Genomic DNA, 24,543 nt, shown 5'->3' with positions numbered 1-24,543 from the left:
TTCTCGCGAGACTTAGGGGCGGTGATCGCGCCGATTTTGAAGCTGACGGCCGTTGCAGGGGGCCTGGCTGCGCTCCGCCTGTGTTGTGCTCCGCAGGGCTCCGTGTGGGGAGTGCGGCTCGCCTTCTACGGGCAGGGGTTGTGGTGTCCGTGTGAGCGACCCGCTCGCAGCCATGTGTCCGGCGAAGAAACCGTTGCAGATCCAAGAGGCCTTCCAGCTGGCTCAGAAGTCTCACCAGAACCGCGCGAAGCTCGCTGTGGCTTTGAAGAGCACCTACAGCCAGGTAGCGGCCCGCGGGGCAGGCGGGAGCACGGCTGGTCCGCCGAGTGTCGGAGGCTGAGGGGAAAACTGTGGTACTGCTTCTGAAAGGTGACCATTCTAGTTATCATTTACTGCGGTTTGGTGCTTCTTTCAGTTAAAAGACAAGGAAGACTTCCATGAGAAGTTCGTTCATTTCCTGAAGTATGTTATGATCATCTACAAGCGGGAGCCAGCCGTGGAGCAGCTGGTCGATTTTGTGGCTAAATTTGTGACTTCGTTTTATCAGACAGAAAAAGAGGATGGTAGTGAGGAAGGGGAGGAAGACAACTTGCTTCTGAATTACGTGTTTAACTTTCTGCTTGAGGTACAGTAATACTCGCTATTAAATCTTTAAGATGCCGAGTGGAAACTTAACTTACTGGCACAGGCTGCCCAGAGGAGCTGTGGATGCCTTGTCCTTGGAGGTATTCAGGCCAGGTTGGGTGGGCCCTGGGCAGCCTGAGCTGGTGGGTGGCAGCCCTGCCCATGGCAGGGGGTTGGGATAGGTTTTAAGGTCCTTTCCAAGGCAAACCATTCTGCGATTCTATTTATACACAGTGGGGAAAACTTTCTGCACTTGCTTTATGTACAAACTGGAAGCTTAAGAGTGAAAGCAGGGCAAGGATAGTGCTTTATGATTTAAACGACTAAAACCAAAACAATGTGTACAAAAAACATACATGCAGAACAAATTAGTGGGTGATGTTGGTGGTAGATGGATGATTGGAGTAGATGATCATAGAGGACTTTTCCAACCTTAATGATTTTATGATTTTGAAAACCACAAAAACCCTCAGCAAAACAGATTTTAAAAGTTAGGTCTGTGAGAAATATAAATTGTTTTCTTATTTAACTATCCAGTAGGTCATTAAATGTTTCACAGTGTGTGCATTTGTATATGTGATATTAATTTATACTGCTGCATTGACAAGTAAAAATATTAAAGTGTTTTTCACACATGATTGGCATTTGCATTTTTGATATCTGCTTCTTTCAGAAGTTTATGTATAGAAAGAAGACTCAATTCCAATACCATGAGATCATAAGTAAAATTAAATTCTTGTAATTAATGTTTTGGCATGGAAAAGTTATCAGTAATGTCAAGAGCACTAGCTAGCCATCATCCCTATTTTCTTTTAATGTTTTATGGGGACAGGAGGAAGCTAGCTCATGTAGTTGTCTTCTGATTAGTGGTGTAGTTTTCTTCCTTTCTGATGGTGTTGCTAATTGTGTACATTGTGCTGCTGATATAAATGGTGAGCTATAAATATTTTTCAATTCTGTGAGTTTTTAATCTTACTAAAGAATAGAAAGAGCTTTTGAGATACAAAAGTGCATATTTTATCTTGTGTGGAGTATTAACTACTTATATGTGCATATTGATAATCTTACAATGGAAATAAGAGAAAATACTTTGTTTTTTTTCCCTCTCCCTTCCCACCCCGCTTCACTTCCCTGCAGTCTCACGATGCAAACAGCCATGCGGTTAGGTTTCGAACATGCCAGCTTGTTAATAAGATTTTGGGGAACATGCCAGAGAATGCTCAGATTGATGATGAATTATTTGATAAAATTAATGAAGCTATGCTGATTAGACTTAAAGATAAGTTTTCAAATGTGAGAATTCAAGCTGTTTTGGCCCTGTCAAGGCTTCAAGATCCTAAGGATGAAAACTGTCCTGTTGTTAACAGTAAGTAGTACTTATTTTCTTTTGTTTAAAAAGGTTCGTTGACTTACGTTAGTTTGCTTTGAAACGTTTTCTTTTGAAGTGTTTTCTTTTGAAATGTTCTTAGAGGGTGTTCTTCATGCAATTGTTGCAACAGTGGTGGTGCTCGTTGTCCACGGAGCTTGTATGGGTAAGGGTGGTGTATGTTCTGGGGGAAAAAAAACAGAACTTGTTGAATGAGAGGTGCACTGGGAATGGAATGATTGAACAGTCTGGACTGATTGAACAGCTGTTCTGTGAACTCAGTGCAGCTGTGGGATGCTGAGAAAGATAGTGTTGCAAACTGGGATGGAGAAAGGGTACGTGCTTGCTCTGTTCAGATCCTCTTAGGCTGCTTTTGTACTACTGAGTTGAATTTGTGCAAAAACGTTCAGAGGAGTAGAAATAGTAATGCAAAGACTGATTTTGTCCAAAATGACGTCTGCCTTCTGTATCAGCAATGCACCTGGTTACTGGCATTGTTGACCTATGTATTTTGAGTCTTTTTTTTTTTTTTTCCCTTGGCAAATCTCATCTTGCTTGTAAATCGTAGCATCATAGAATCGCCCGGGTTGAAAAGGACTGTAATGATCCTTACATGATGTAGTTTCAACCCCCCTGCTGTGTGCAGGGTTGCCAACCACTAAACCAGGCTGCCCAGAGCCACATCCAGCCTGGCCTTGAATGCCTCCAGGGATGGGGCAATCAATTCCATATAAGAGATTAGTACCTCTGGAACCCAGTTTTCCTTATGCTGTTTTGTGCCAACTTGTGAACTTCATTTTGGATAGTATGACTTTTGATTAGGCCTTACTCCTGTTGCCCCAAGGGGCAATGGTAGATGGACTATATGTTTGTTAAATTATAGTGTATTATTAGCTTAGTTCTTTTTCCTGTTAAGATGCCTTTTTTGAAATTGTTTTCTGAAAGCTTTTTTATATGTTTCTTATTTAGGAACAAAAATTTCATAGTGAATCAAGGTAGTCACAGATCAAAAAGGAGAAGTCAAGTATTCTCCGATCAAATTTTGTGTTCTTGCTTTTAACTTTGAAAAAGAGGCAAGGATATAACAATTACATGAGAGTGATAATATTTATGAATATATTGTGGTAGGTTTAATGCAGTTGTCAATCCTCAATTCTTAGGAAAAATTGAGGATTCTCCTCAAAGGTGGTAAGGATGTTTCCAGTGAATAGAGGTCCAAGACATTGATATTTGGAAACTTTTTTTGTCCAGTTAATGACAAAGTGGTTATTTATAGGTAGGATCCGGAGTGGCAGTTTTATTATGAAGATCCTAATAGAAATAATAACAACAACAAATACTATTCTTGCATTTGACTTTAGTTCAGTGTACAGTTGTCTTAGCATCTTGGGGCTGTGACCTTAACCTGATTCCTCTGTTTATATTAGCATTGTGCAAAAGGGGAGAGGTTTCAATAATGCCTGCTCATCTAGAGTATTTTCCTTTTTTCTATAATGCAAATGCCTTAGACTCTTACAAAAGCTCATGACTATTTTACTTTCAGTTTACAACACACTGCTTGAAAATGATTCAAATTCAGAAGTGAGGCGTGCTGTGCTGTCATGTATTGCTCCATCAGCAAGGACTTTGCCAAAAATTGTAGGCCGTACGATGGATGTAAAGGAAGCTGTCAGGAAGCTAGCATATGAGGTAAAGTGCACCACTGATAAATTTCAAACCGTGGCTTAAGAAAGGGCTTTAAATCTTCTATCATATTTCACTGGTTAAACTGTAAGATTTTTCACTCATCAGAACTTTGGTGGGGAGTTTTCAAGTATGCAAGAACTTGCCTGATAGAAATGGCATTTCTAATATAACTCAATTCTTCGAGGTTATCTATACAGTCTGTAATCTTCTCTGCGCATTTTGTGAGGTTGGTGAAGCAATTTTTCTTCTGTTTTATACTACAAATAATTAACTAATATTAGGATCACAGCCATACTAGTGTCAAATTATGCATAGTTTTCATATTCCACTTTTGTGAAGTATCAGTTGCTATCTATTTGTACATGTAGAGGTAAGAGGAAAGAAGGTTGCTACCATATATGTTTCCTGTTCAAGTGCCTTAAAAATCACAGGACAAGATCTTCAAACAAAATGTAGCACACAACCGCACACACACACAACCATATTCTCTTCTTGCTTAACTTAGATTAAGTTTCATTTTCTTCCCTGAATAGGAATCTGCTTACTAGTTGATTCAATGCTAATGATACAGGTATTATAGGCTTTTCCTGACTTAAAGTTTCTGTGGATTGGGTAAAGCTGAGAGTTTAGACTGACAAGTAGCTCGCAAATTCACTTGTTAAAGTGTGTAAAACTGTATTTTAATGTCTTTTTTTCTTAAGGTTTTGGCAGAAAAAGTTCACATGAGAGCTCTGTCAATAGCACAGAGAGTAAAACTGCTGCAACAAGGACTTAATGACAGATCTGGTAAGAGATCATTTCTTAAAGTATCTTAATACCAATGTTTGAGAGAATACCTTCTAACGTAGTGGAGATTACTGATGTGGAAGCTGTGATGGCAATAATAAGGAGCTCAAAGGGAGTCAGGAGATGTTTGGGAATGTTTAAGCACAAGAAATTCTGCTTACTGCTTCTGTTCTTCCAGTCATCTGCTAGTGGATAAACCAGAAAAGGATTGCATTTTCAAAAAAACAAACAAACCAGAAAAGCCCTTGAGCTCTAAAATAAGAATGAGTGCCATTAAAATTAAAGCTAGGAAAAAGGTAACAACAACAAAAAACCCTGAAAGATAATATAATTAAACACAGAAGTAGGAAAAATGCAGTTATTTAATTGCATGTATTTTTGGAAAAAAAAAGATGCTTCACTCCAAATATCTTTGTGACCATTGCATACACGGAAGAATTTAGTATCAGGTTGAAAATTGTTTTAAAATGTTTCCCATATGTCCTGTGAGAAATTTTCAGTTTGTTTGTCATTTAACTGGCATGAATATTACTTAATGAACTTCTGATTGACTCTCATTCATTTCACTGTGAGGTAGCTTTATTTTTTTGAAATCTTCTGTGCTGTATCATTTTCATGAAGAGCCGTTCAGAACATGCTGCTATTTATGTGCACTGCTGTTGTCAAAACATCACAAGGTCATGTGCATCTGAGAGAGGTTTGCCTACACAGAAAGTGGCTTTTCTTTCCAACAATAGCAATAACATAGAATTCTACCTTAAAAACTGCCAGTTTAAGTGTAACTGTGTTATTCACATACTTTGGGAAGTCTGTATTAAGCCTTGTTAGGTTTTACTCTGAATGTTTTCCGTAGTAATGTACTGCCTGTGAATTGTGTGAAATGTGACCGATGTGGCTGTATGCCTTTAGAGAGCAGAAGTACAATGCTAATTGGTAACTGAAGCTCTTCAAAGTGCATCATACACAAATGTGTTCTGAGCTGGGGATCAGAGGAGTGTATTCTTGATTGAAGTAGAAGAGAGAATCAGCTGAGCTCTCTTATGCTGTATTGAATTGCACTCAGAGAAATCATTGTTCTGCATGATAGGCTTTAATTAGTGTTTTTTCCCACCTACTCTCAAGTACTCTATAGTAACCTAGTGAAATTTCTCAAGTTCTGTTTTTGAATTCTAGCACTGAAAAAAATACATTCTGGACTACTGTTTTTTTCTTATCAGTATACTGATGTGTGCGGTTTGGCATAATCAGGCAATTCTTGTTTGTTGTTCCTCCCTACCAAAAAAAAAAATACTCCATCTCCACCGATAGCTCTCTTGTCTTTGGATGAATGCATTTCTGTTTTAGTAATCTTTGAAAACCAGAGGAGAAAGCTACCTTCACTAGCTTTTTTTTCTGTGGTCCTTCATCTGTCGGGAACAAGGATTAGCTGTGTTTGCTTACTGAGCATGTATAGACTTTCTATGTGGCTTATATTTTGGTGACCTTGAAGTGTTTGGTGTAGAGCTGCCTTCTTATCCAGGGAAGATAACTTCCTGTGTTGGTGTCTCTTTTCCCTAGGATGATTCTGCATCCCAACTATTGAGGACTTGTTTTGCTTTTGTGGTGTTTTTTTTTTTTTTTTTTAACCTATGTATATCTGCCAGAGTATGCAGCTTCATTGATGTTGTCAGCTCTTTGCTAGGCAAAAGAGGTTTATGTTCCATGAAGTCTGTATTGATATATACATCCACTCAAATTCTCTCATTTTGATCTGTTTTGCAAACTGTAACCTTGAATATGGGTATCTTTACTGAATTTGCTCATGTGAACATACTCCCAAGCTAACAAAGAGGAACTTGTTCATTAAAGGTTGCTAGGCTGGAATTTTGGATGTCTTCCTTATTGACTTCAGAGGCACGGTTTATAATTAAACTGGATCTAGAAGACAATCCAGATTTTGCCAAATTCTACTTTCAGGGTGCACCTACCAATTCAGCTGTCAGTTCTCCACTTGCTTTCTTTCACGCTGCTACATTCTGATAGTTTATGCCTTTCCCTTCTTGGCGATGCTTCTTGTTCTTAGAACCTAAATTTAGTGGTTGGTTTGTTTGTTTTAAACAGATCTTCAACATCTTTTAGAATTCAGGAAGTGCTGTCTTTATTATCATGGGCTATATAGAATAGGAAGATGAATGTTGTCACCGTTTCCCCTTATATTGGCTATTGTTTTCTGAAGCGTCCTACGAGCCTACTTCAGTCACTCTGTAGTTATCCCTTTCCTTCCACCAGACTATTAGCCTTTCTTCCTCACTTAAATCTAGGTGTATACTCGATGTCTCCATAAATACCTTCTTCCTTTATAAAGCTTACTCCACTGATCCTGAAATTGTTTGTTGTGTCAATGGGGGGGAGGTACTGGAGGGATTTACTTTGTGTGTTTCACAATCCAGTTGGATAATTGAATTAATACAAGAATTCTGTGTGGTGAATCAGAATAAAAGTCTGTATATTAGTCTCCTGCCTTGGCAGTGGCCTAAAAGAGAGCAAGTGTATAGCCATGCTTCCCTAGAAGGTTCCCTGGCTTTAAAAGAATTCCTGACTAATGTATTTTCTGGGGTGAAGTGTTGATTGTAAATGTAGCTGGTTTTGGTTGAAGAGTTTTTATTCCTTATAGGGGAAAAATGGTGTTCCCTTGTACGAGTGGTAGTTTTCCATATGTAGTTCTTATTTAACTGTTGGGCTTTTTTTTTTTTAGCAGTACAAGTTCAACTATATAATAACTTCATATAACAATGATCTGTGAATATATATTGAAAACTTTTTTTTTTTTACATGCTCTAACATTGTCAGCTGTTTAAATTCATGTATTATTAGATGCTGTTAGGGAAGTCATGAAGAAGAAATTGCTTCAAGCCTGGTTACAATTTACTGAAGGGGATATTTTAGAACTGCTTCATCGACTGGATGTAGAAAACTGCCCAGAAGTGGCCGTCCCAGTACTCAATGCTGTGTTTTCATTGTCTCCACTTAATGACTGTGTTCAGAACTGCAAATACCTTGACAACAGGTATGGACATCAGCTTTCTTTTCTGTTGCTTATGATAAAACTGATATTTTCATGTAAGCTGTGATGTATCCCTGGTGTTTGTATCCTTAAGTGTTTTGGTTACGTTTTGTTTGTTTGTTTTAATGTGTTCAGTAACTGAAAATGATTGTGAAAATTACAAGGGGGAGTAAACTCATCAATAAAGCAAGCTCTGCTATGAGTAATAGGACTTAATAATTATTAATTTCTTTAATTTCCCTGTGCTGTCTCTACAGTTCACAATAAAGGCAGTGCTTTAGTTTACACCTGCAAAACTGTAATCTTTTCTTTTAATCTGTGATAACTGATTAAAGGAATCAGTATCACAGATTCTGTATCGCCTTTTCAGATTCTGGATACCACCTTTTGCCTCTTCTTCCCTCCAGTATTGCCTTTTTTCTTTCGTTTTGTTTTTTCTCTTTGCCTTGCTTTCCCTCAATCCCTTTTGTTGGCTTAGGCAGCACAATTTGAGTTTCAGTTATCTGTGTTCTCTGTTAGCTTGTTTTTCAGCTTTTGTTTCAGACTATTTTAGTTGTTAAAGGAAGCTTGATGGAGCTTAGAGGCTTCTTTTCCTGCATTAATTTTTGATAGAATTTGTTTAAGTGAGTTATAAGCTACACTGAAGAGAATGTGATATAAATATAATATTAAATTTCATAACAATAAAATAAGAAGAGGAAGGGAAAAAACAGAAACTATAGGAAATTGCTAAGGGAGGCAAAAATGTGTGGTAATAAATATCTTGAGTTAATTAAAGAAACCAGAATGGAATGACTTTCTAAGTCTCATCTCCCGTGATAAGCTTAAATGACAAGTAGTCACTGATTACAAAATGCTAACAAGGTTATTCTGTATTTTGAAGGAAAAAGTGTAATGCCATTGTATGAAATGTCTTGCATTCCAGTAGTAGCTTATGACTTGTGTTTTGAAACCAGTAGATGATATATTGTATTCCAAAGCTACAGATGCAGGCATGTTTGGCTTTTAAAAGCACGATAAGGGGGAAATAACATTCTCACAGCTTTTGGAAATGTGCCAGTTTCTAAAGTTCAAAGGAAAAACAGTTATAGACTTGTTGATCTGACTTTGATCCTGCACAAAACAAAGGCTCCTTTCTAAAAGATTGGATTAACCAAGAATTGTAAGTAATTGTTGTTTTGAAGAAGTGGATCTGTTGGACTAATGATACCCTGAGAGGCAAGTGAAATGATTCAGCTTGTAATGAGGTTATTTGATTTATGCAAAACACTTGGCTTTTCTTTCATGACACTTCTGATTATACCTTGAGGTTTCATTTACATGTTATTAGGGGTTGGATGTCTTTTGGTTTTGTTTCAGGGGGCGAAGAGTTTTATAGAACATTACGTGAAATACTGCAGTCAAGAACAGAACAAATAACTTATGAACAGAAGCTGAAAAATAATGCAATTGTATTCCTACAGATTAGTGGAGTTCAATCTTCCCCAGTTGTAGTCATAGCAATGTTTCATAGAGCACAAGTTTAGCATGGATGGTTACTTTTGGGGATCTGAAAGGCTGAGAAGATTCTATTCTGCAAATAGCTTTGGAGAATAGCTTTTATTCTGCTTTATAGCTGTGGAGAACATCTTTGCCAGGATTTTTCTTCATAGGAAATAATCTATTTCTGTGCATTTGTTTTGTATATTTTTTTCATTTCTGTTTATTTGTTGTTGTTAAGAAAACTGATTCCGTTGGAAAACTTAACAGCTGAGAATGTGTTACACTGGAGATGTCTTTGTGAACATCTAAAGTCAAAAGGTGAAGAAGGTGAAGATTTGCTAGAACAGATGTTGCCAGAACCAGCCATATATGCAGATTATTTATTAAGGTACACTGCATTTAAAATACATTCTTTTGTCTTCCACCAAAGTAATTATTTTTTAAAAGGCAGATCATAATTCTGTGCTTCAGCTATTCAGATTTCTTTCAAAGCCAAAGATCTGTTTGAACGGTGTTTTGTCTTTTTTTTAGAATAAAGAAATCTTTTCAATCTTTTTTAAAACAAAGAAACCAAAGAGCTAGACTATTTCAAAATGTTGTTTTCACATTACTCATTAATTATGAGCAAGATGGACTTGAAGATTAATTGTATATAATTCTGAGCTGTTAAAGCTACTAGAATGATTGTTCTGTAACATGCAGCTCTTCTTTTGGCTGTCTGTTCCAAGCCAGGGATAGAATTGCTATGTGAATTTATTTATTTACTTATTACTTATTATTAAGGAATTTATTTATTTACTTATGTATTTATTTTTCTTGGTGAGATACTCAGAGAGAAAAGCTTCCAGTCCTCACATTAATGTACATTCTGTCCAAATTCTGTGAGTGTGGAGAATGCTGGGAAATCTTCGTTGATGTATTGCACTTGTGAACTATGTAGTGAAGATTGCTAAAATAGAGATTAATACTTTCTTCAGCAGATCTGATTTGTTTTAGAGATATTTCCAATTAAACATATGCATATTCTTTTTTCTCTTCAGTGGAGTAGCATACTAGTATTAGTCATACAGTCACTGCTACTCTCCAGTGTTCAGTGTGCTAATGTTTCATAAACATAAGTAAAGAATCATAGATGCTTAATATAGAAATATGAGTCCAATCTAGTGGGTGTAACTTTAGGAATTCATAACTGGTTTAACTGTTCATACAACATTTGTTCTCAGAAAAAAAATTAAAAAGCTATTCCATCCAATCTTACTCAATAGGCCTTCAGTAATCCTCCCCTCAAGGAAGAGGCTGAGTAAAATTAATTAGGTAGGTCTGCTGATATTTGATTGTAGTATCAAGTATTAAGCTGTTCATTGGTGAGTAGTCCCATCGGTTGTTTCAGTTAAGATTTGCAAGTCTAGTGAAGTCTTTGATGTATGTGTGCTATGAGAGTATCAGGTAGGAGAAGTTAGAAACTGCAGGTCACTGACACTTAAGAACAAAGACAGGATTGTATGTTTTATTTAGGTGTTTTGTTTTTTGCATTCTCAAACGGATTTTTTTTAATAGAGTGCATTATTCTCAAACTGTACATTATTGGTAGTATTCATCTATGAGCATTATTGGAAATATTTGTCTTTGAAAAGGAGAACATTAAAAAAAAAATTAGGTTTTGTAGGCAAGGTAACTTCTTGTTTATACACAACAGGGAAGTGTTTTTGTTTTGCTGTTGTTGTTGCTTTGTTTTTTGCTCTGTTGTTTTCATTTCAACCATGATTCTGAATCATGATCTGTTCTATTTGGATTCAGTTACATACAAAGCATGCCAGTTCTGGGAGAAGAACAAAGAGAAGACTTTGCTTGTTTTGAAAACCTGATGACAAAAGAATTTATAGGCCAGCAACTGATTCTTATTATAGACTGCATGGACACCACTGAAGAGGGAGGAAGGTAAACTTGGGTAGAAAATCTGTTATTAAGCGTATGACACTTATGCTTGTGGATAGGCATAAGGCTTCTGTTGGGAAAGTGACCTGATCAAACAGAAGAAATCTGATTCTCTGCTAAATGGGGAAAAAAAAAAGTGGATAAGTGGATGATTTCTTCACAGATGACTTGTAGTAGGTAGCCTGTGAGTATCTTGAGTTTTAAGCCCAATTTGCTAAGGCCTAAAAAGGTAGAGATGTTTTAGATTTCAGACTGAATTGAAATGTGTTAACTGAGTCGTTCAAACAGTCCTCCTAAAGTTTGAACAACCTTTTCCTATGAAGTAGTAAGAATAAATTTGGAGGCTTATACCATCACTGGCATTTCCTGAAAAAGGACAATTATGGTAGTACCAACATGGTGCCATTTTCATACCCTCAGAGCCTAATATGCAATGGTAGACTGTCAGGATATTTTTTGCTGGGAGTGACTTTTAAACAATAGTCAAAACTGATTAAAAAAAACCCCAAAAACAGTGTTTTCTAATCAAGAGAAATGGGGTAAAATAAGGAGAAGATAAACTCTAGTAAGGAACAAAATAGTTCCAGAGAAGCTTATCTTGTAATGCATTCATCACATTAACTCAATGTGGGTAAAATAATTTAATGCTTAACAATGCAAATGGTGTTGTTGTTTTTCTTCCATCCTTAATGCAGAAAGCATCTGTTAGTTCTTCTAAAAAAGATTCTCATTCTGCCTGCGACTTCAACAGCTCTTGTATCTCCACTTGCGGAAAGATTACTTAGGATCATTAAGGATGATGCCAGAAGGATTCAAACTGTAAGTAATTCTAAAGACTTATTGCTTTCTGGGTTCTGCTTTCACAGTATGACAAACAGCATTTAGAAAGCATTGTAACAGAAATATCAGGCATGAAAATGTTTTTAGTTGGGAAAAGTATTTATGTTCTTCTGTGCTAAGCACCTCTGCCTTTTATCCCCCTCAACATGGCTGCATTTTGTGCTTATATGAAGAGCTCTGTTTTCAGAGCATATTGCTGATTTTGTAAATGTAACCCTCAAATCAGGAAACTACTACACTTCAACCTCCTGTTTCAAAATTGTTTCTTATTAGATCCAAACAGTTTTGAGAAGAACGTTCAAATGAGAAAATGAGGATACCGTATACTTCCAGACTGCAGATTTTCTTTCTGCTGAGAAAAGACCTAAAATGTTTATAAGAAAAATATTCTTTTTATAGCAGAGTCCCTATATGAGAAATGATTATTTCAACTTGTCTAATGAATAATGGACCCTTGGTTTTGCTGAAATAATTTAAGTAATTTCTGTACTTTATGGACAGAGAGCAGTTCTGGAAAGTCTCAGCCCAGTAGGTAAAGCTGGGATGTGGGTTTGTTACATGATTATTTTGGAATAACTATAGTAATCCTGGCACTACAGTAGCACAACACTAACAGAAATTGTGTGATTTTCTAATATACTAGTGGAATGCACTGATTCAGTATATTCTGCTGTTTGGGTAGAGGCTAAGAGGAAGTTAACTGTGGAAATCTGATGCAAGATCAAATTGAAACTATCCCTATCTCAATTGGTCCTCATGTTTCATCTCATTTCTTATTAACACAACAGGCCTGTCCTTAAAGAACTCCCTTAACCAACTGAAAAACCCTCAGACTAATTCTGCTTCCAGTTCCATGCATGTATTTGGCTTGGAATTAAATTACTTATGTGCCTCTCTGTATTACATGTGTAGTTTATAGAGCTGGAAATGAGTGTTAGTATATTTTGACTGAAGCAGTAACAGATGAAAAAACCTTACTGTTGTTACCAGTCTGTCTTTCTAAAGCATGTGTTCAAACCTTGAGAAGACAGTGCCTGTGAACTGTCATAGAAACTGTTCAACTTAGTTGAGGATATGCGGTTTTCTGTTTTCTTGCTTAAATACCGAACTGTAAAAAAGACGACTTTCATGATTAAACTACTCGTTGTTAAATAAGTCCTCCTTGAGGAATTAGTGCAGTGATGTAATGGTTAAGGAAAGCTGCACAGAAGTTTCAGAAGGATGGTATTTTCGATTTGGATAAGTTAAATTAATGCTTGGTATCTGATATCTAAGCTGAAATCACTGGCACTAATATTTTATTTGTTTCAATAGATTGCAGAAATTGTCTCAGAGGTTCGTGAGCCAATTGTTTCTGTTGACCAGCCTGTTGATGCTGCTGAAATAAGAAAGCAACAGATTAAGGTAAAAAATTTTAGTTAACTGGAAAGAAAAATAATCCTTGTCCATCAAGTAAGAGTTTTACATAGTTGTATATTAATAAGTTATGTCAGTAGTGCATTGTTGGCTACTACCATGTAGGTTATAATGCTGTATAATGATGATAATTATTTTCTTTCTGCTTTACATTTCAGTTGGCTGAAATAAAAGTGAAACTTTTTGAAGCAAAAGCAGCTTTGGAAGAGTGCGTTACTCTACAGGATTTTAACAAAGCATCAGTATTAAAAGAGCAAATAACTGAGTTGGAACACACAAAAACCAATCTGATAAAAGAAGCAGAGCAGTGTGAAATTAATGAAATGCGTGTGGAGAAGGTTTCTACTTTTCCCTTTTCTGTATTTTCAAATGCCAATTGTTCTGAAGTTTATTCAAAATGAATTGCAATAAACTGCTCTTTTGTTCTTAAATAACTGAAGAATTCTAAAAGGAGCTTCGTTGTGCTGTATTTAGTCTCAACTGAAAGCATGAAACTGAATCACTTTTCATTGTTTATAGATTGATTAATTTTCTTGCATATCAAATCTGTAATGGGTAAGAAATGTTTACTTGGGTATGAAATAACTATGCTTACTGTGCCTATTCTCACTACCACAGCCACCATTTTTAGTAACAGAATTTCTTCTTTTTTTTTTTCCCCTGACTCACCATGAAGAACGATCCTGAAACACTGTTGAAGTGTCTGTTGATGTGTCACGAGCTTCTCAAGATGATGGCCCTTTCTAAAGGAATTGATCCAACCATTAATGAAATAATAGAATCTCTGGTATGTAGTAATAAACACTGTTTTAGATTGTAATAAAATTAGATATTTTAGCTCACAGGCAGAATGGTTCGTGATTGTTTCAGAATCATTTTGCTGTATGTTCAGTACTGTGACTAGTGCTTTTAAGCCTTTCCAAAACCTGCAAGTGCAGTCCAGCTATGAGCTCAGAATCTATACCAGAACTGAATGCAGCAGGGAGTTACTAAAATAAATTGAGACTCTCCCTGTAACTGAGTGTGCTGCTTCAAAGAATTTTAAGTCTCCTCTGCGGGTAACAGAGGGGGGGAGGGGAAAAAAGGAAGAAAAAAAAAAAAACAGTATGCTGCTGTATGAAAACATGGTACACTCCCAACTACATACTATGTGCAGTTTTTATCCCACCTATCTAGAAAGGTTATGTTTGAATTGGAAGTGGTCAAGAGAAGGGCAGAAAGGAAAAGTATGGAACAGCTTCTGTGTGAAGAATTGCTCGATATTGAACTTTTTTTTACCTGGAAGAGAGAGGACTTAGGATAGGGTCTGAGAGAGGTCAGGAGTCATGGGTATCATGGAGAACGTGAGTAAGGATTGTATAATCATAGGGTAAAGCTGGCAACCAACAAGCTTAAAATTAATGAAATGAGTTGATCCTTCTAATACAAAATCTATGGAATTCCTTGTCAAAGGATGTGTGCATGCTGAGCATGTGCATAAAATTCAAGGAAAACTGGTTAAGTTCATGAAAAAGAAATATTATGGAATAATTAGGTAGCTAGGAATAGTCGCATATTTCTAGAGTGTCTCAGCTACGAATTGCTGGGATGTTGACAATAATTCATGGGAGGTATCTACCTAGCCTGCTTATATAATACTCTGTAGTAATTTGTTTTTGACCTTTATTGTTAATAGGGCAATGATCTGGAAGATGTGACTCAGTATGGGCGTTCTTGCAATTTTCTTTGCAGTTTGAATTCTAACGCCGGTTTAGAGTAGCTTCAATATTGTGGAACCACACCTGATTTCTTTCAGATGTATAATAGTGTTCTAAGAAATCATAATTAACTTTGATATGTCCATCAGAATTTTTTTAAATTAGTTCTTTAATTTCCATCTTCGTTGTTTATTCCATTTCTCTATCTTCAACATCCTGCTTTTATATTGTTTTTCCTGCTGGGTTTTCATATATTAGGGCTATCCTCTTTTTTTCTTAAACTTCATTTCTTCATTGAACACAAAAATATAAATTGATACCATAATAGTATGCGTCCTGTATGCAACCTGGCTTTCTTTGCAAGAATGTTAATATATTTTGTTAAGTACTGTGTAGGTTTTTTTTATTTCAGTAGTGGTCAACTACTTTGTTGGAAAACAAAGGTCTGTTAAAACAAATACAAAGCAAAATGCTGGTGATTCTACCATTATTTTATGTACTCAAATTCTGATTCTGTTTATATCTTGATAAATGGAGCTTGTGGTAGTTACCACTTTCTGGTCTTGTATTACCCTTATTATTTCTCGTCTCAGAGTAAGCAAATGTTAAATAACACACTCAGTGTTCTATTAGACTTGCATGTTTCAATGACAAGCTGTGTATTGTTTTTTCCAGATACTTCCTGGTGTAACCAATGTCCATCCAGCTGTGAGAAACATGGCGGTTCTGTGCTTGGGTTGCTGTGCCCTTCAGAGCAAAGAATTTGCTCGACAACATCTTGCATTGCTGTTGCAGGTAAAATTTCTATTGGAAGATGGAATGGTGGTCCATGTGACAATAAACAAAACCTCCTTGTATCTATAAGGAGCTATCCTACATAGTTCTGGTGCTTGAGTAACAGCAATTCCTGATTTTCTGAAGATAAGGAGAGTGTATTTTCATGTAGATATTTCTGATAGCTCTGAGCAATTAAAACCCATGTTCATTACGTAGGCTGCTGTCAGAAGCAGTGTTGGGCTAAACTGATGAAGGCTCATTCTTGAGGCTAACCCACTGTATCTTTTTTTTTTTATTTGAATGTTAATTTGAAGCATAATACACATAGTAAACTATGGACCTTCATGAACTTACCACTCAGTTCCTTGATGTATTTTGCATAATGTTTATTTTAATTAAGCTATATGGTCTTACAGAGCAGGGATTGTCTTACATGTTTTTTAAGTACTATGGACTTAGTACAGATAAATAGCTTTTGTTTGTTAAATGTTTAGAGGTTGAAAGGTAAGATTACGTCTCATATATGCATACAGTGAGTGAAACTGGATTTTTTTTCTTATTATAATGCTGATCGCATAGAAAGTTTTACAGATTGTTTCTCAGAATATTATAATTTCAAGTTGTTTAAGCTTTGACTCATATCACACCTTCTATCTGAAGTTTGTTTCACTTGGGAAACTTTATATGAAACTTCATGTATAGATGTATAGATAACCTTACTAAAGAAAAAAGCTAATATTCACTTCTGTTAATATTAAGCAGTGGTGGTCTGCTATAACATTATGTCTGTATTTTCTTTATTAAACCTAGGTTTTGCAAATAGATAATCTAAAGGTAAAGCTCAGTGCTTTAAAGGCAATCTTTGATCAGTTGATGCTCTTTGGGATTGAGCCATTCAAAGCTAGAAGGGACGGTGAGCCTCAAAGTGAGGAAGTACATGCTGGAACTGAAAGTTGTGAGGAAGAAGGTGAAACAACAGAGAAGAAAGAAGAGAGTGCTACAATTCACAGCTTCCTGCAGCTTCTTTATGGTTTCTTAGACAGTGAGGTAAGAAATATTACAAATTTTGCCTTGTTTTTGTTCTAAGATAATTTTTGTAGAAGGCTTACCCTTCTGCTAGGTTGCATTTGAACTTTACAGGACGTGTATTGAGTAGTCTCATGTTAAAATACTTAGTTGCCCTAGAAAATATCTTTGCTACTGATACAAATAAGTGTGACTTCTGAGCCAGTTATGTATTTTCTGCAGGTGCAAATACTGAAATGTAGAGAAGTGATTTTCAAAATTAGATGTAGGCTATACAGTGCAATAAAGTATCAGTGAAAATCACTGTGGTTGGTGATTTGTCTCTGTGGTCAACTCTCTTCAGTTTTCAGAACTCAGAACGGAAGCTGCAGAAGGCATAGCCAAACTGATGTTTTCTGGGAGGCTGATAAGTGCCAAACTTCTTTCACGTCTCGTTTTGTTGTGGTATAATCCTGTGACTGAAGAGGACACTCAACTTAGGCATTGTCTGGGAGTTTTCTTCCCTTTATATGCTTATGCAAATAGGTATGGCTTCATATATTATATATTCATATTAAATATAATGTGATAATGTATATTCATCGAGCAGCTTTAGCAACCCTTTTCAGAATGGCATAAATGCTTGTTAGACCTGTTTAGTTCAGTCTCCTGTGCATATTACTTTTGATTGTATGCCAACTCAACCTATGACCATTCTGGAAACTTTCCATTAATTCCCTCCTCTGTGACCAATTTTTTTTCTTTCCTAAGACTACTTTTAAAGTGTTTTTCTGTATATTGAATTAAGAAAATAATTTAAAAGATGTCCTTAATGCTGTTGAACACTACTCTGGAGTGTCACTTAATGGCAGCTATCAGGAATGGTTCAAAATAGAATGAACAGCTCCCAGGAGGTATCAGAGAAACAAGATATTTTTGTTTTATTAACTGAAGTATATGACAAACTAAAGGCACAACAGATTCAAAATCTTCTGATAGTGGACAGATGTTAATTATCCTGCGTGGCAGCTGATTCAGAGCAGGCTGCAAAGTTGCCACTCAGAAAAGGAAAACTGAGGTAAATGTGTGAGTTCTGGCAGAGTTTTGTGCCTAATTTTGGTTTAAATTCAGTTTGCTTTCTGCACGTTGTTCAGATGTTCCCATCTGATCACAGGTACAGTCAAGAGGTTTAAGTTCTGAAATTAAATGTTTATGCGAATGTTGATGCTGGCTTTTATACATAATATTCTGTTGCATCATCGGAATGGCGTGGTGCATTAATGACAGGGACAGAGTCCTGTAATCAGTGAACAATTCTTATTTCTGAAATGTTTATTAAAGAGTAGTAATTTCCCTGGCAGCCTTCTGCATATGTACTACTATATATCTTAAAAATGTTGTTTTTCTAACTTGTAGGAAATAATCTGAGGTAAGTGGTTTTGTAACGCTGCCTACTTCCGCACCTAACGTTTCCTTGGAAAAAGCCCCAGTGAGCAAAAGCATAAAAGGAGTTAGTTCTACGAGGCAGGTTTTGTGGTCTTGATCCTACTGCCTGTCTCTAGTAAGATTGGCCTCTCTTCTGACAGCTAAAATATTTTGCAATGAATCTGAAAACTAACTGTAAAATAAATGATGCAATTCTGTCTCATTACACTACTAATGCTTGATTCAACTGAAACAGATCGAACCAGGAGTGCTTTGAGGAAGCTTATCTTCCAACTCTGCGAACGCTCTTAAATGCTCCTGCAACTTCACCTTTGGCTGAAATAGATATCAGTAATGTTTCTGAGCTGTTGGTGGATCTGACCAGACCGAGCGGACTGAGACCTCAGGCTAAAAAGTCTCAGGAGTATCAGGTACAGTAGGTTAAACTGGAAGAAAGCATTACTTGTACCTAGTGATGAAGAACTGACCCCTTCAGTTACTGCTAGTTGTTTGTTACGGATTCCTAGATTCAGAGCACTGATTAAGCAACTGAATGTTCAGGCTATTAAATGTTTTTCTTTCACTCTTACACTTCAGTAATATTAGGAGGAATTTGCACCATCCTTAGTGATCCACACTGTGAAAAGCAGTTTTAAAACTCCGTTAGTGAATGTACCCAAAATCTGCATTTAAAAAAATAGATACTTGCTATGTAAATTTAATTATTAGCTGTCTAAATTAGAATGATCTAGTTGTTGTAATTTGTAAATAATTTTCAGTGAAATTCCGTGCATCTGATTTCTTTCTCTCACAGGACTTAACAGTGCATGATAATTTGGCATTGAAGATTTGCAATGAGATCTTGATGGACCCAACTGCGCCCGATGTTCGTATTTATGCGAGAGCTTTAAGTTTGTTGGAGATCAGTAGTTCTTCCACAGAGAATCTTCTGCTTCTGCTTGATGAGATTTTAGAGGTAGTATATAAATAGCATGGCTTTTTCTAATGCCAACAGCAGTCTAATATTCTGATGTGCTTAAAAATGAAGTGCCTATCTTTTAATATGACAACCTGACTGAAATTTTTCTTTAAAAATGAATTTCTCAAAAATTGGTTAAAGAGGCATTTACCAAAATTTGACAGAGAAAGACAAAGCTGTGTGAAATGTTGAAGAGTCCTACAGGGATATCATCAAGAAGTAGCAATGTTCCACCTCACCTTGAAAGGTCCTGTACCTTTATTATTTCTTCAGGTTGCCTCTTTAAAAATAACTCTTTTGGGGTCATAGGGCCCGGTGTTGATGGAGAAAGCCTTTCTCCTTTCAACCAGAGTAATCAGCTTTATGTGATGCTTTTTGGTCATTCCTAACAGTAAATTTAAGTAATCCTTTTAGTTGGTATACTTAACAAAATAAATAGTCGTAAAGTTAAGTAGCTGTTAATGTTTAGTGTCTCTTCCCAGAAAGTGAAAGATAAATTGTGTCAAAGAGCTATCGAGAGGATCAAGAAGAACTTGACCAAAAGTACAAATGTGAGCAAAGATCACTCTGAAGGCACTGAGGAAACGGGAGTCTCTGAAACGGCACAGGAAAATGACAAGACTTTATCTGCAAATACTATTCAAAATGAAGAAGGTAATTTATAAAATCATATAATCACAAGGTTGGAAAGGACCTACAAGATCACCTAGTCCAACTGTCCTCCCTCTACTATTGCTACCACAAGCTACTAAACCGTATCTCGTAGCTCCTAAGGAGAGGTGTAAGATAGTAGGCATGCAATTGAATGACCTGCATGGATTTGTATGAAAAGAAGTCTTAATTATTCCTCTACTAAATAAATCTACTGTTGGGGAAAAAAAGTGGAAGAGTAAATATACATACATGTTGAAAATAACTCAGAACAAATACAGCTTTTATTATTATTTTAATGTAAGCAGTGCTGTATTTTAAGATCTGCACTATAGTTCTGTCTTTTTAAAAAAGACAGTATTAGCTTCTGTTGTTTTCCTGAGCTGCTTGGCACTCCTCTGCCTGCTAAACACCTTGTGTTGTCCTACAAAAATTGACAAGTAACTCTTACATCTTTAGAATGCAATCCATTAAGACGCGAATGGACTTGGACTCCAATGGAGTAACCGTGCACTTCTGACAGACTGTTATAGCAATGTGCAGTCGATGCACTGAACTGTTTGCAATGGTCTCTTATTACTGGTTCATATTTGAGCTTAAAGTGGAAGAAACCAGAAGACTTTCCATAGTCAGCACAGCTTATGCAGTTGTGCACATCTTAGCAGTGTACGCTGTGTTGGTGGCACAGGAAATCTAATGTGTTTCAGTGGAAAAGCAATTGGATGAAATGTGCTTAGACTTCCTTGGCTTCCTCCACAAAGACTGAAACACAGCTATTCTAAGCAGAATATCACTTAAAAAAAAAAATCTTCATTTTAAAATAAATGTTGTTTGTATCCTTGTAGATTACTTTGAGACTTTAATCTGCTTCTGAAAGCATCAAGTATCTTCTGTGTTATTATCTTCTATGCTTATTTATTGGATGGGAACCTGGAACTCTAAAGCAGTTTCGTATGGCTATTTGTAAAATGTTCTGCTAACAGCAAATAGTATTTTGGGATGAATCTCTCTCCAAAGAGGAATTTTGAGCACTTTAAGCAGGCTGTGGGAGAAAAGCATCGTTTCCTTTCAAAATATGTTTGGATCATTAAAAGTCAAGAGGTGGTGTTCAAATATAGAAATGATAATTGAGAGCAAAACGAGTTCTTTTTTTGCCCTTTGATTGCTGCAAAGGAGATACAGATGTGACATTAAGAAGAAAAACTTCCTAGCAGTGGCATAAATTGCTGAAGAAAGAGGGATTTCCTGAAGTCATCAGTAATTTGAGGGGTGGGGGGTAAACAGTTCTCAGGAGTAGTTCATACATGGCTGTAGGGTTATTTTATAGCTATGATGGGGCAATGTTACAGCCGAGTGACACTTTAAACTTCCTTCTGGCCTTATTATCTAATTTATAGTTTGAGGAAAATGGATTTAAACTGTATGGATTTTTTTAGGTACTGGTTAATGTACTGATATTTACAGTAAACTGAAAGTTGATTATCTGACTTCTGCATGTATTATTTTGCTTAACAGAAAATGCTAAGGATGTTCCTCATACTCCGGTTACTGAAGTGAAAAGTAAAGAAACTGCAAAACTCAAATCCACGAGAAACAGAACTGGCAGAGGTATGCGCTGGGCTCTTCTGGCTACAATAGTGGCTGATTCAAAAATTAACTCTCTGTGAACCTCTTTTCTTCATATAAACTATGCAGTCTTCATAATGTGCTTTTAAAAAACGTATTAAAAGATGACGATAGACTGTTTTCCACAGAACTTTTCTGCTCTTAACCTTTTCCAATCAGAAATAAAGCAACAACAAAAACCAACCAAAAGACCAAAGAACTTCTCTGCCTAAAAGGTTTCACGATGGTCACAGTCATTTACAGTAACGCCCGGGAGACTGTGAGAAGGAGCATCCTGTGGGTTTTTAGTTGTTAATGTTTTGTCCAAATAAAACATTCCATTCAGTGTTGTGTGTTATATGCATTTTAATACAACATTGAGCACTAATGGAAAGATGCAAAACTGGTTTAACAAAGGAAATAATGTGATGTGAACAGGTTTTTGCTTATACCTTAGGGCAACGAAAAGCAGCGGTGGGAACGAGGTCTGTGTGCAGGAGAAAAACTGGCACAGCTGTGAGATCTGGTAGTGAAAGGTAAATACTTCTCTCTGCCTTCAGAAGCACGATGTCAGTTCTAGAAAGAAACTTAATTCATTCCTAGAAAGGCATATTTTTCTTTCCCCAAACCTAATGCAGAAGTAAATGTTTAAGATAAACATTTTTCTGCTGATACTTTGGAAGTTTTCAAACCTACCGCTGTATTTCAAATGCTATTTATATTCTCAGAGCTTGTAATGTGTTTTAGATATTTGGTGCATTAATTAATGTATATTCTGTCTGTCAGAAGTTTGATTTCTTTTTTTGGTTGCATTTCTTTTCTTCTGACCGCTTCTTCTGCTTTTTGCTTTATAACAGTTCTGTGGAGGATTCAGAGTTTTCAATGTGTTTTTTTTCCCTTCCACATTTCTGGCTTCTATTTCTTTCTATCTCTCAACACTTCAAAGACATCTAAAGTGAGCAATACGTAAATATATACACAGTTTTCCTTCCCTTCAGATCTTGTAGGATAGGAGCATTAAATTATCTCTATAACTGTCACTTGTGTTCATTCTTTCTCAAGCCAGTAACCCCCAGCTTGAGGATGATGTGGGTTAGCCGTTCCAGTTTGCCTGTTCAGTGTTTGCTCTGATACCCTCTGGTCTTTGGGGATTTTACTTATTTTGCAACTGCTGATCTTTGGTTATCTTTCCTGATGCTGCTGTATCACCTGGAAAACACTCCTATATTCTTGTTACTAATTACATACTCTCTATACTTGAGATTTTTTGTTCTTTAAGGATTTATTGTACAGTAGTTTCAAGTTTTCTATTATCGAACCCTTTAGTTTGCTTAGCCTTTTGGGCCTTAATTTTAAAACACTTGATATTTCAGCGATGATGAAATGCCAGAATCAGTCCCAGTGCCAAGTTCGAGGCCTTCAAGGCGAGCAAAAACTGCAGCACTTGAAAAAACAAGAATGAATCTTTCAACACTTTTGCGTACGGAAGCAGATGAATGAAGACCAACTGAGAGGAAATGTCCCTGCTAATGCCACCTGTGAACAGCAGGCTTGAAAAATTCAGGTTTCTCTTATTGTTTGTGTCACTGAACTTTTTTAGTGTTTGATCATTTTTTCCAGGAACTTTTGATTAACTTCCCCATATGAAGTACATCATTCATGTAATAAAAATATATTAAAATATTAGCTGAAGAAAAAAGGTGTTTTTTTTACTTACAAATAGAAATTGTTAGACATATTTAACATTATTCAGACAGAATGCTTGACCTGGAGTGGTTGCGTGATGGCAGCGCTTCTGGCTGCACTGTTTACGCACCTACTGTCTTTCCTTCTTAGCCTGCACATCTGCTGTCTCTCAGGAGCCTTTTATGGTTCGTGTTAATTGGGAATTCTGCTTCTTGGAGATAAATGTCTGCTTTATTTTACGTGACATCAAAATGGCAAAGCCATAATTAACTCTACAAATCAAAGCCTGGAAGCCTGCTACCAACCTGGGGGGGCAGGAAAGGAGGGGCACTTCCCTCCCTGGAAGTGTTAAGGCCAGGCTGGATGGGGCCCTGGGCAGCTTATGGGAGGGGCTCGGAACTGAGTGGGCTTCAAGGTCCTTTCCTAATGTGTTTTTAGGAAAACATAAAAGAAGTATCTAATAAGTATCCAATTAGGTTAGGTACAGAAAGGGCAAGAAGTCCTTTATAAGCTTCTGCATACCGTCTGTTTAAAGTGGCGGACAAATGTGATTTCTATGACTCTGAAGATCACAGAGGTTTTCTAATGACATATTTAGGAATAGTCCAAAGTTTTACAGAGACAATAGAAGATTAAAGTGTGCCAAATATTCACTGTTGGCTGAGCATATTCATTGTGGAAATGTTAGGGCTTTGGTTTGGAAACGCTCTGCCAATCGTATCCTTCTGTGTTACAATTTGATTTCCAGGGCAGTCAGTTAAGACTTGCATTGATGGTTCTGTCTGCAGGTGTGAGTGCAACTTTCCAAGGAGTTGGTTTAAAATACATTTATATGTTGCTATGATCTTTGGTGTTTCTCTGAAATGGCTGAAGGACAAAACAAGTGAAAAGTAGCATTTCTCCAAGCATAATGCTCCAACTACTATGCTGTTTTCAAGTTTGCATACAGAAGAGCCAGGACTATGTTCCTTTTCATCCCTTTCAGTTTTTGTTGGAAATCTTTCAAACCGCAACATGCCACGACACATTTTTGTGCTGTGATATTTGCTATTGAGAGGCTTATGTAGCTATGAATCGTTTTTATTCATCATTTCAAAACTGAATTTTGAAGTCTTGAGTTCTTTCGTTAATAGTTCTCTATCAAATGGTGTTCCCACTGTGAGTTGTGTGCACGCAACCTCTTGAAATCAAAGTCATGGCCTTGAATGCTACCTGCACACAGTTCAAAGGGTACACCTTTTAGATTTCTCCAGCTGCTTGTCACTCAAAGCTTCCCCCACACTTAAAGTACTATTGTGTTTCTAAGTGTGTGTGTACTTCACATAAAGCATGTTCTCTCTCTGAGAATGAGTGGTTCATGCTTCTGCCGCTCATATACTATCAACTACTGCTGGTAGTCCCTTTGTTATTTTGGTTAAAATGAGTTTCTAGGAAAAAATAAACAGGAAGAATAAAAATGTTTAAAGGCTTCTCTGAATGCTCTCCTGAATAAAGTGAAGATCTTCAGTTTTGCCTTTTTCCCTTGTCCTGCTTTGCCACA

At 36.6% G+C, this 24,543-nt stretch overlaps 1 protein-coding gene across 2 annotated transcripts; it reads left to right on the top strand.

Annotated features, from left to right (window-relative positions):
• Window positions 1-27: 27 nt before the first annotated feature.
• On the top strand, window positions 28-23,003 carry NCAPG (non-SMC condensin I complex subunit G). 2 transcript variants are annotated; one of them, XM_046940739.1, is made up of 22 exons: window positions 70-283; window positions 416-462; window positions 548-625; window positions 1,762-1,990; window positions 3,534-3,679; window positions 4,378-4,462; window positions 7,316-7,508; window positions 9,226-9,375; window positions 10,785-10,925; window positions 11,618-11,741; window positions 13,077-13,166; window positions 13,337-13,516; window positions 13,855-13,965; window positions 15,551-15,670; window positions 16,463-16,699; window positions 17,022-17,203; window positions 18,339-18,513; window positions 18,897-19,058; window positions 19,544-19,715; window positions 21,228-21,320; window positions 21,775-21,853; window positions 22,691-23,003. In XM_046940739.1, the coding sequence occupies exons 4-22, from the start codon at window positions 1,831-1,833 to the stop codon at window positions 22,815-22,817; spliced, it is 2,727 nt and encodes a 908-aa protein (XP_046796695.1). In that variant the 5' UTR covers window positions 70-283; window positions 416-462; window positions 548-625; window positions 1,762-1,830; the 3' UTR covers window positions 22,818-23,003. The 2 variants fall into 2 exon arrangements, with proteins under 2 accessions (XP_025006124.1, XP_046796695.1); XM_025150356.3 differs by having other exon boundaries at window positions 28-283; window positions 416-625.
• Window positions 23,004-24,543: the final 1,540 nt, after the last annotated feature.

This window comes from Gallus gallus, chromosome 4 (assembly GCF_016699485.2).
Source record: "Gallus gallus isolate bGalGal1 chromosome 4, bGalGal1.mat.broiler.GRCg7b, whole genome shotgun sequence".
Taxonomy (NCBI): Eukaryota; Metazoa; Chordata; class Aves; order Galliformes; family Phasianidae; genus Gallus; species Gallus gallus.
Note: the sequence above shows the minus strand (reverse complement) of the source record. Positions and strands in the feature narration are given on the sequence as shown.

What these genes read in the sequence shown, in the direction of transcription:
- NCAPG (XM_025150356.3), top strand. Translation starts at nt 173, where the DNA reads ATGTGTCCGGCGAAGAAACCGTTGCAGATCCAAGAGGCCTTCCAGCTG. An exon ending in AGGACTTAATGACAGATCTG is followed by an intron (nt 4,463 to 7,315) that starts GTAAGAGATCAT and finishes ATGTATTATTAG; the next exon opens with ATGCTGTTAGGGAAGTCATG. An exon ending in TGCAAATACCTTGACAACAG is followed by an intron (nt 7,509 to 9,225) that starts GTATGGACATCA and finishes GTTGTTGTTAAG; the next exon opens with AAAACTGATTCCGTTGGAAA.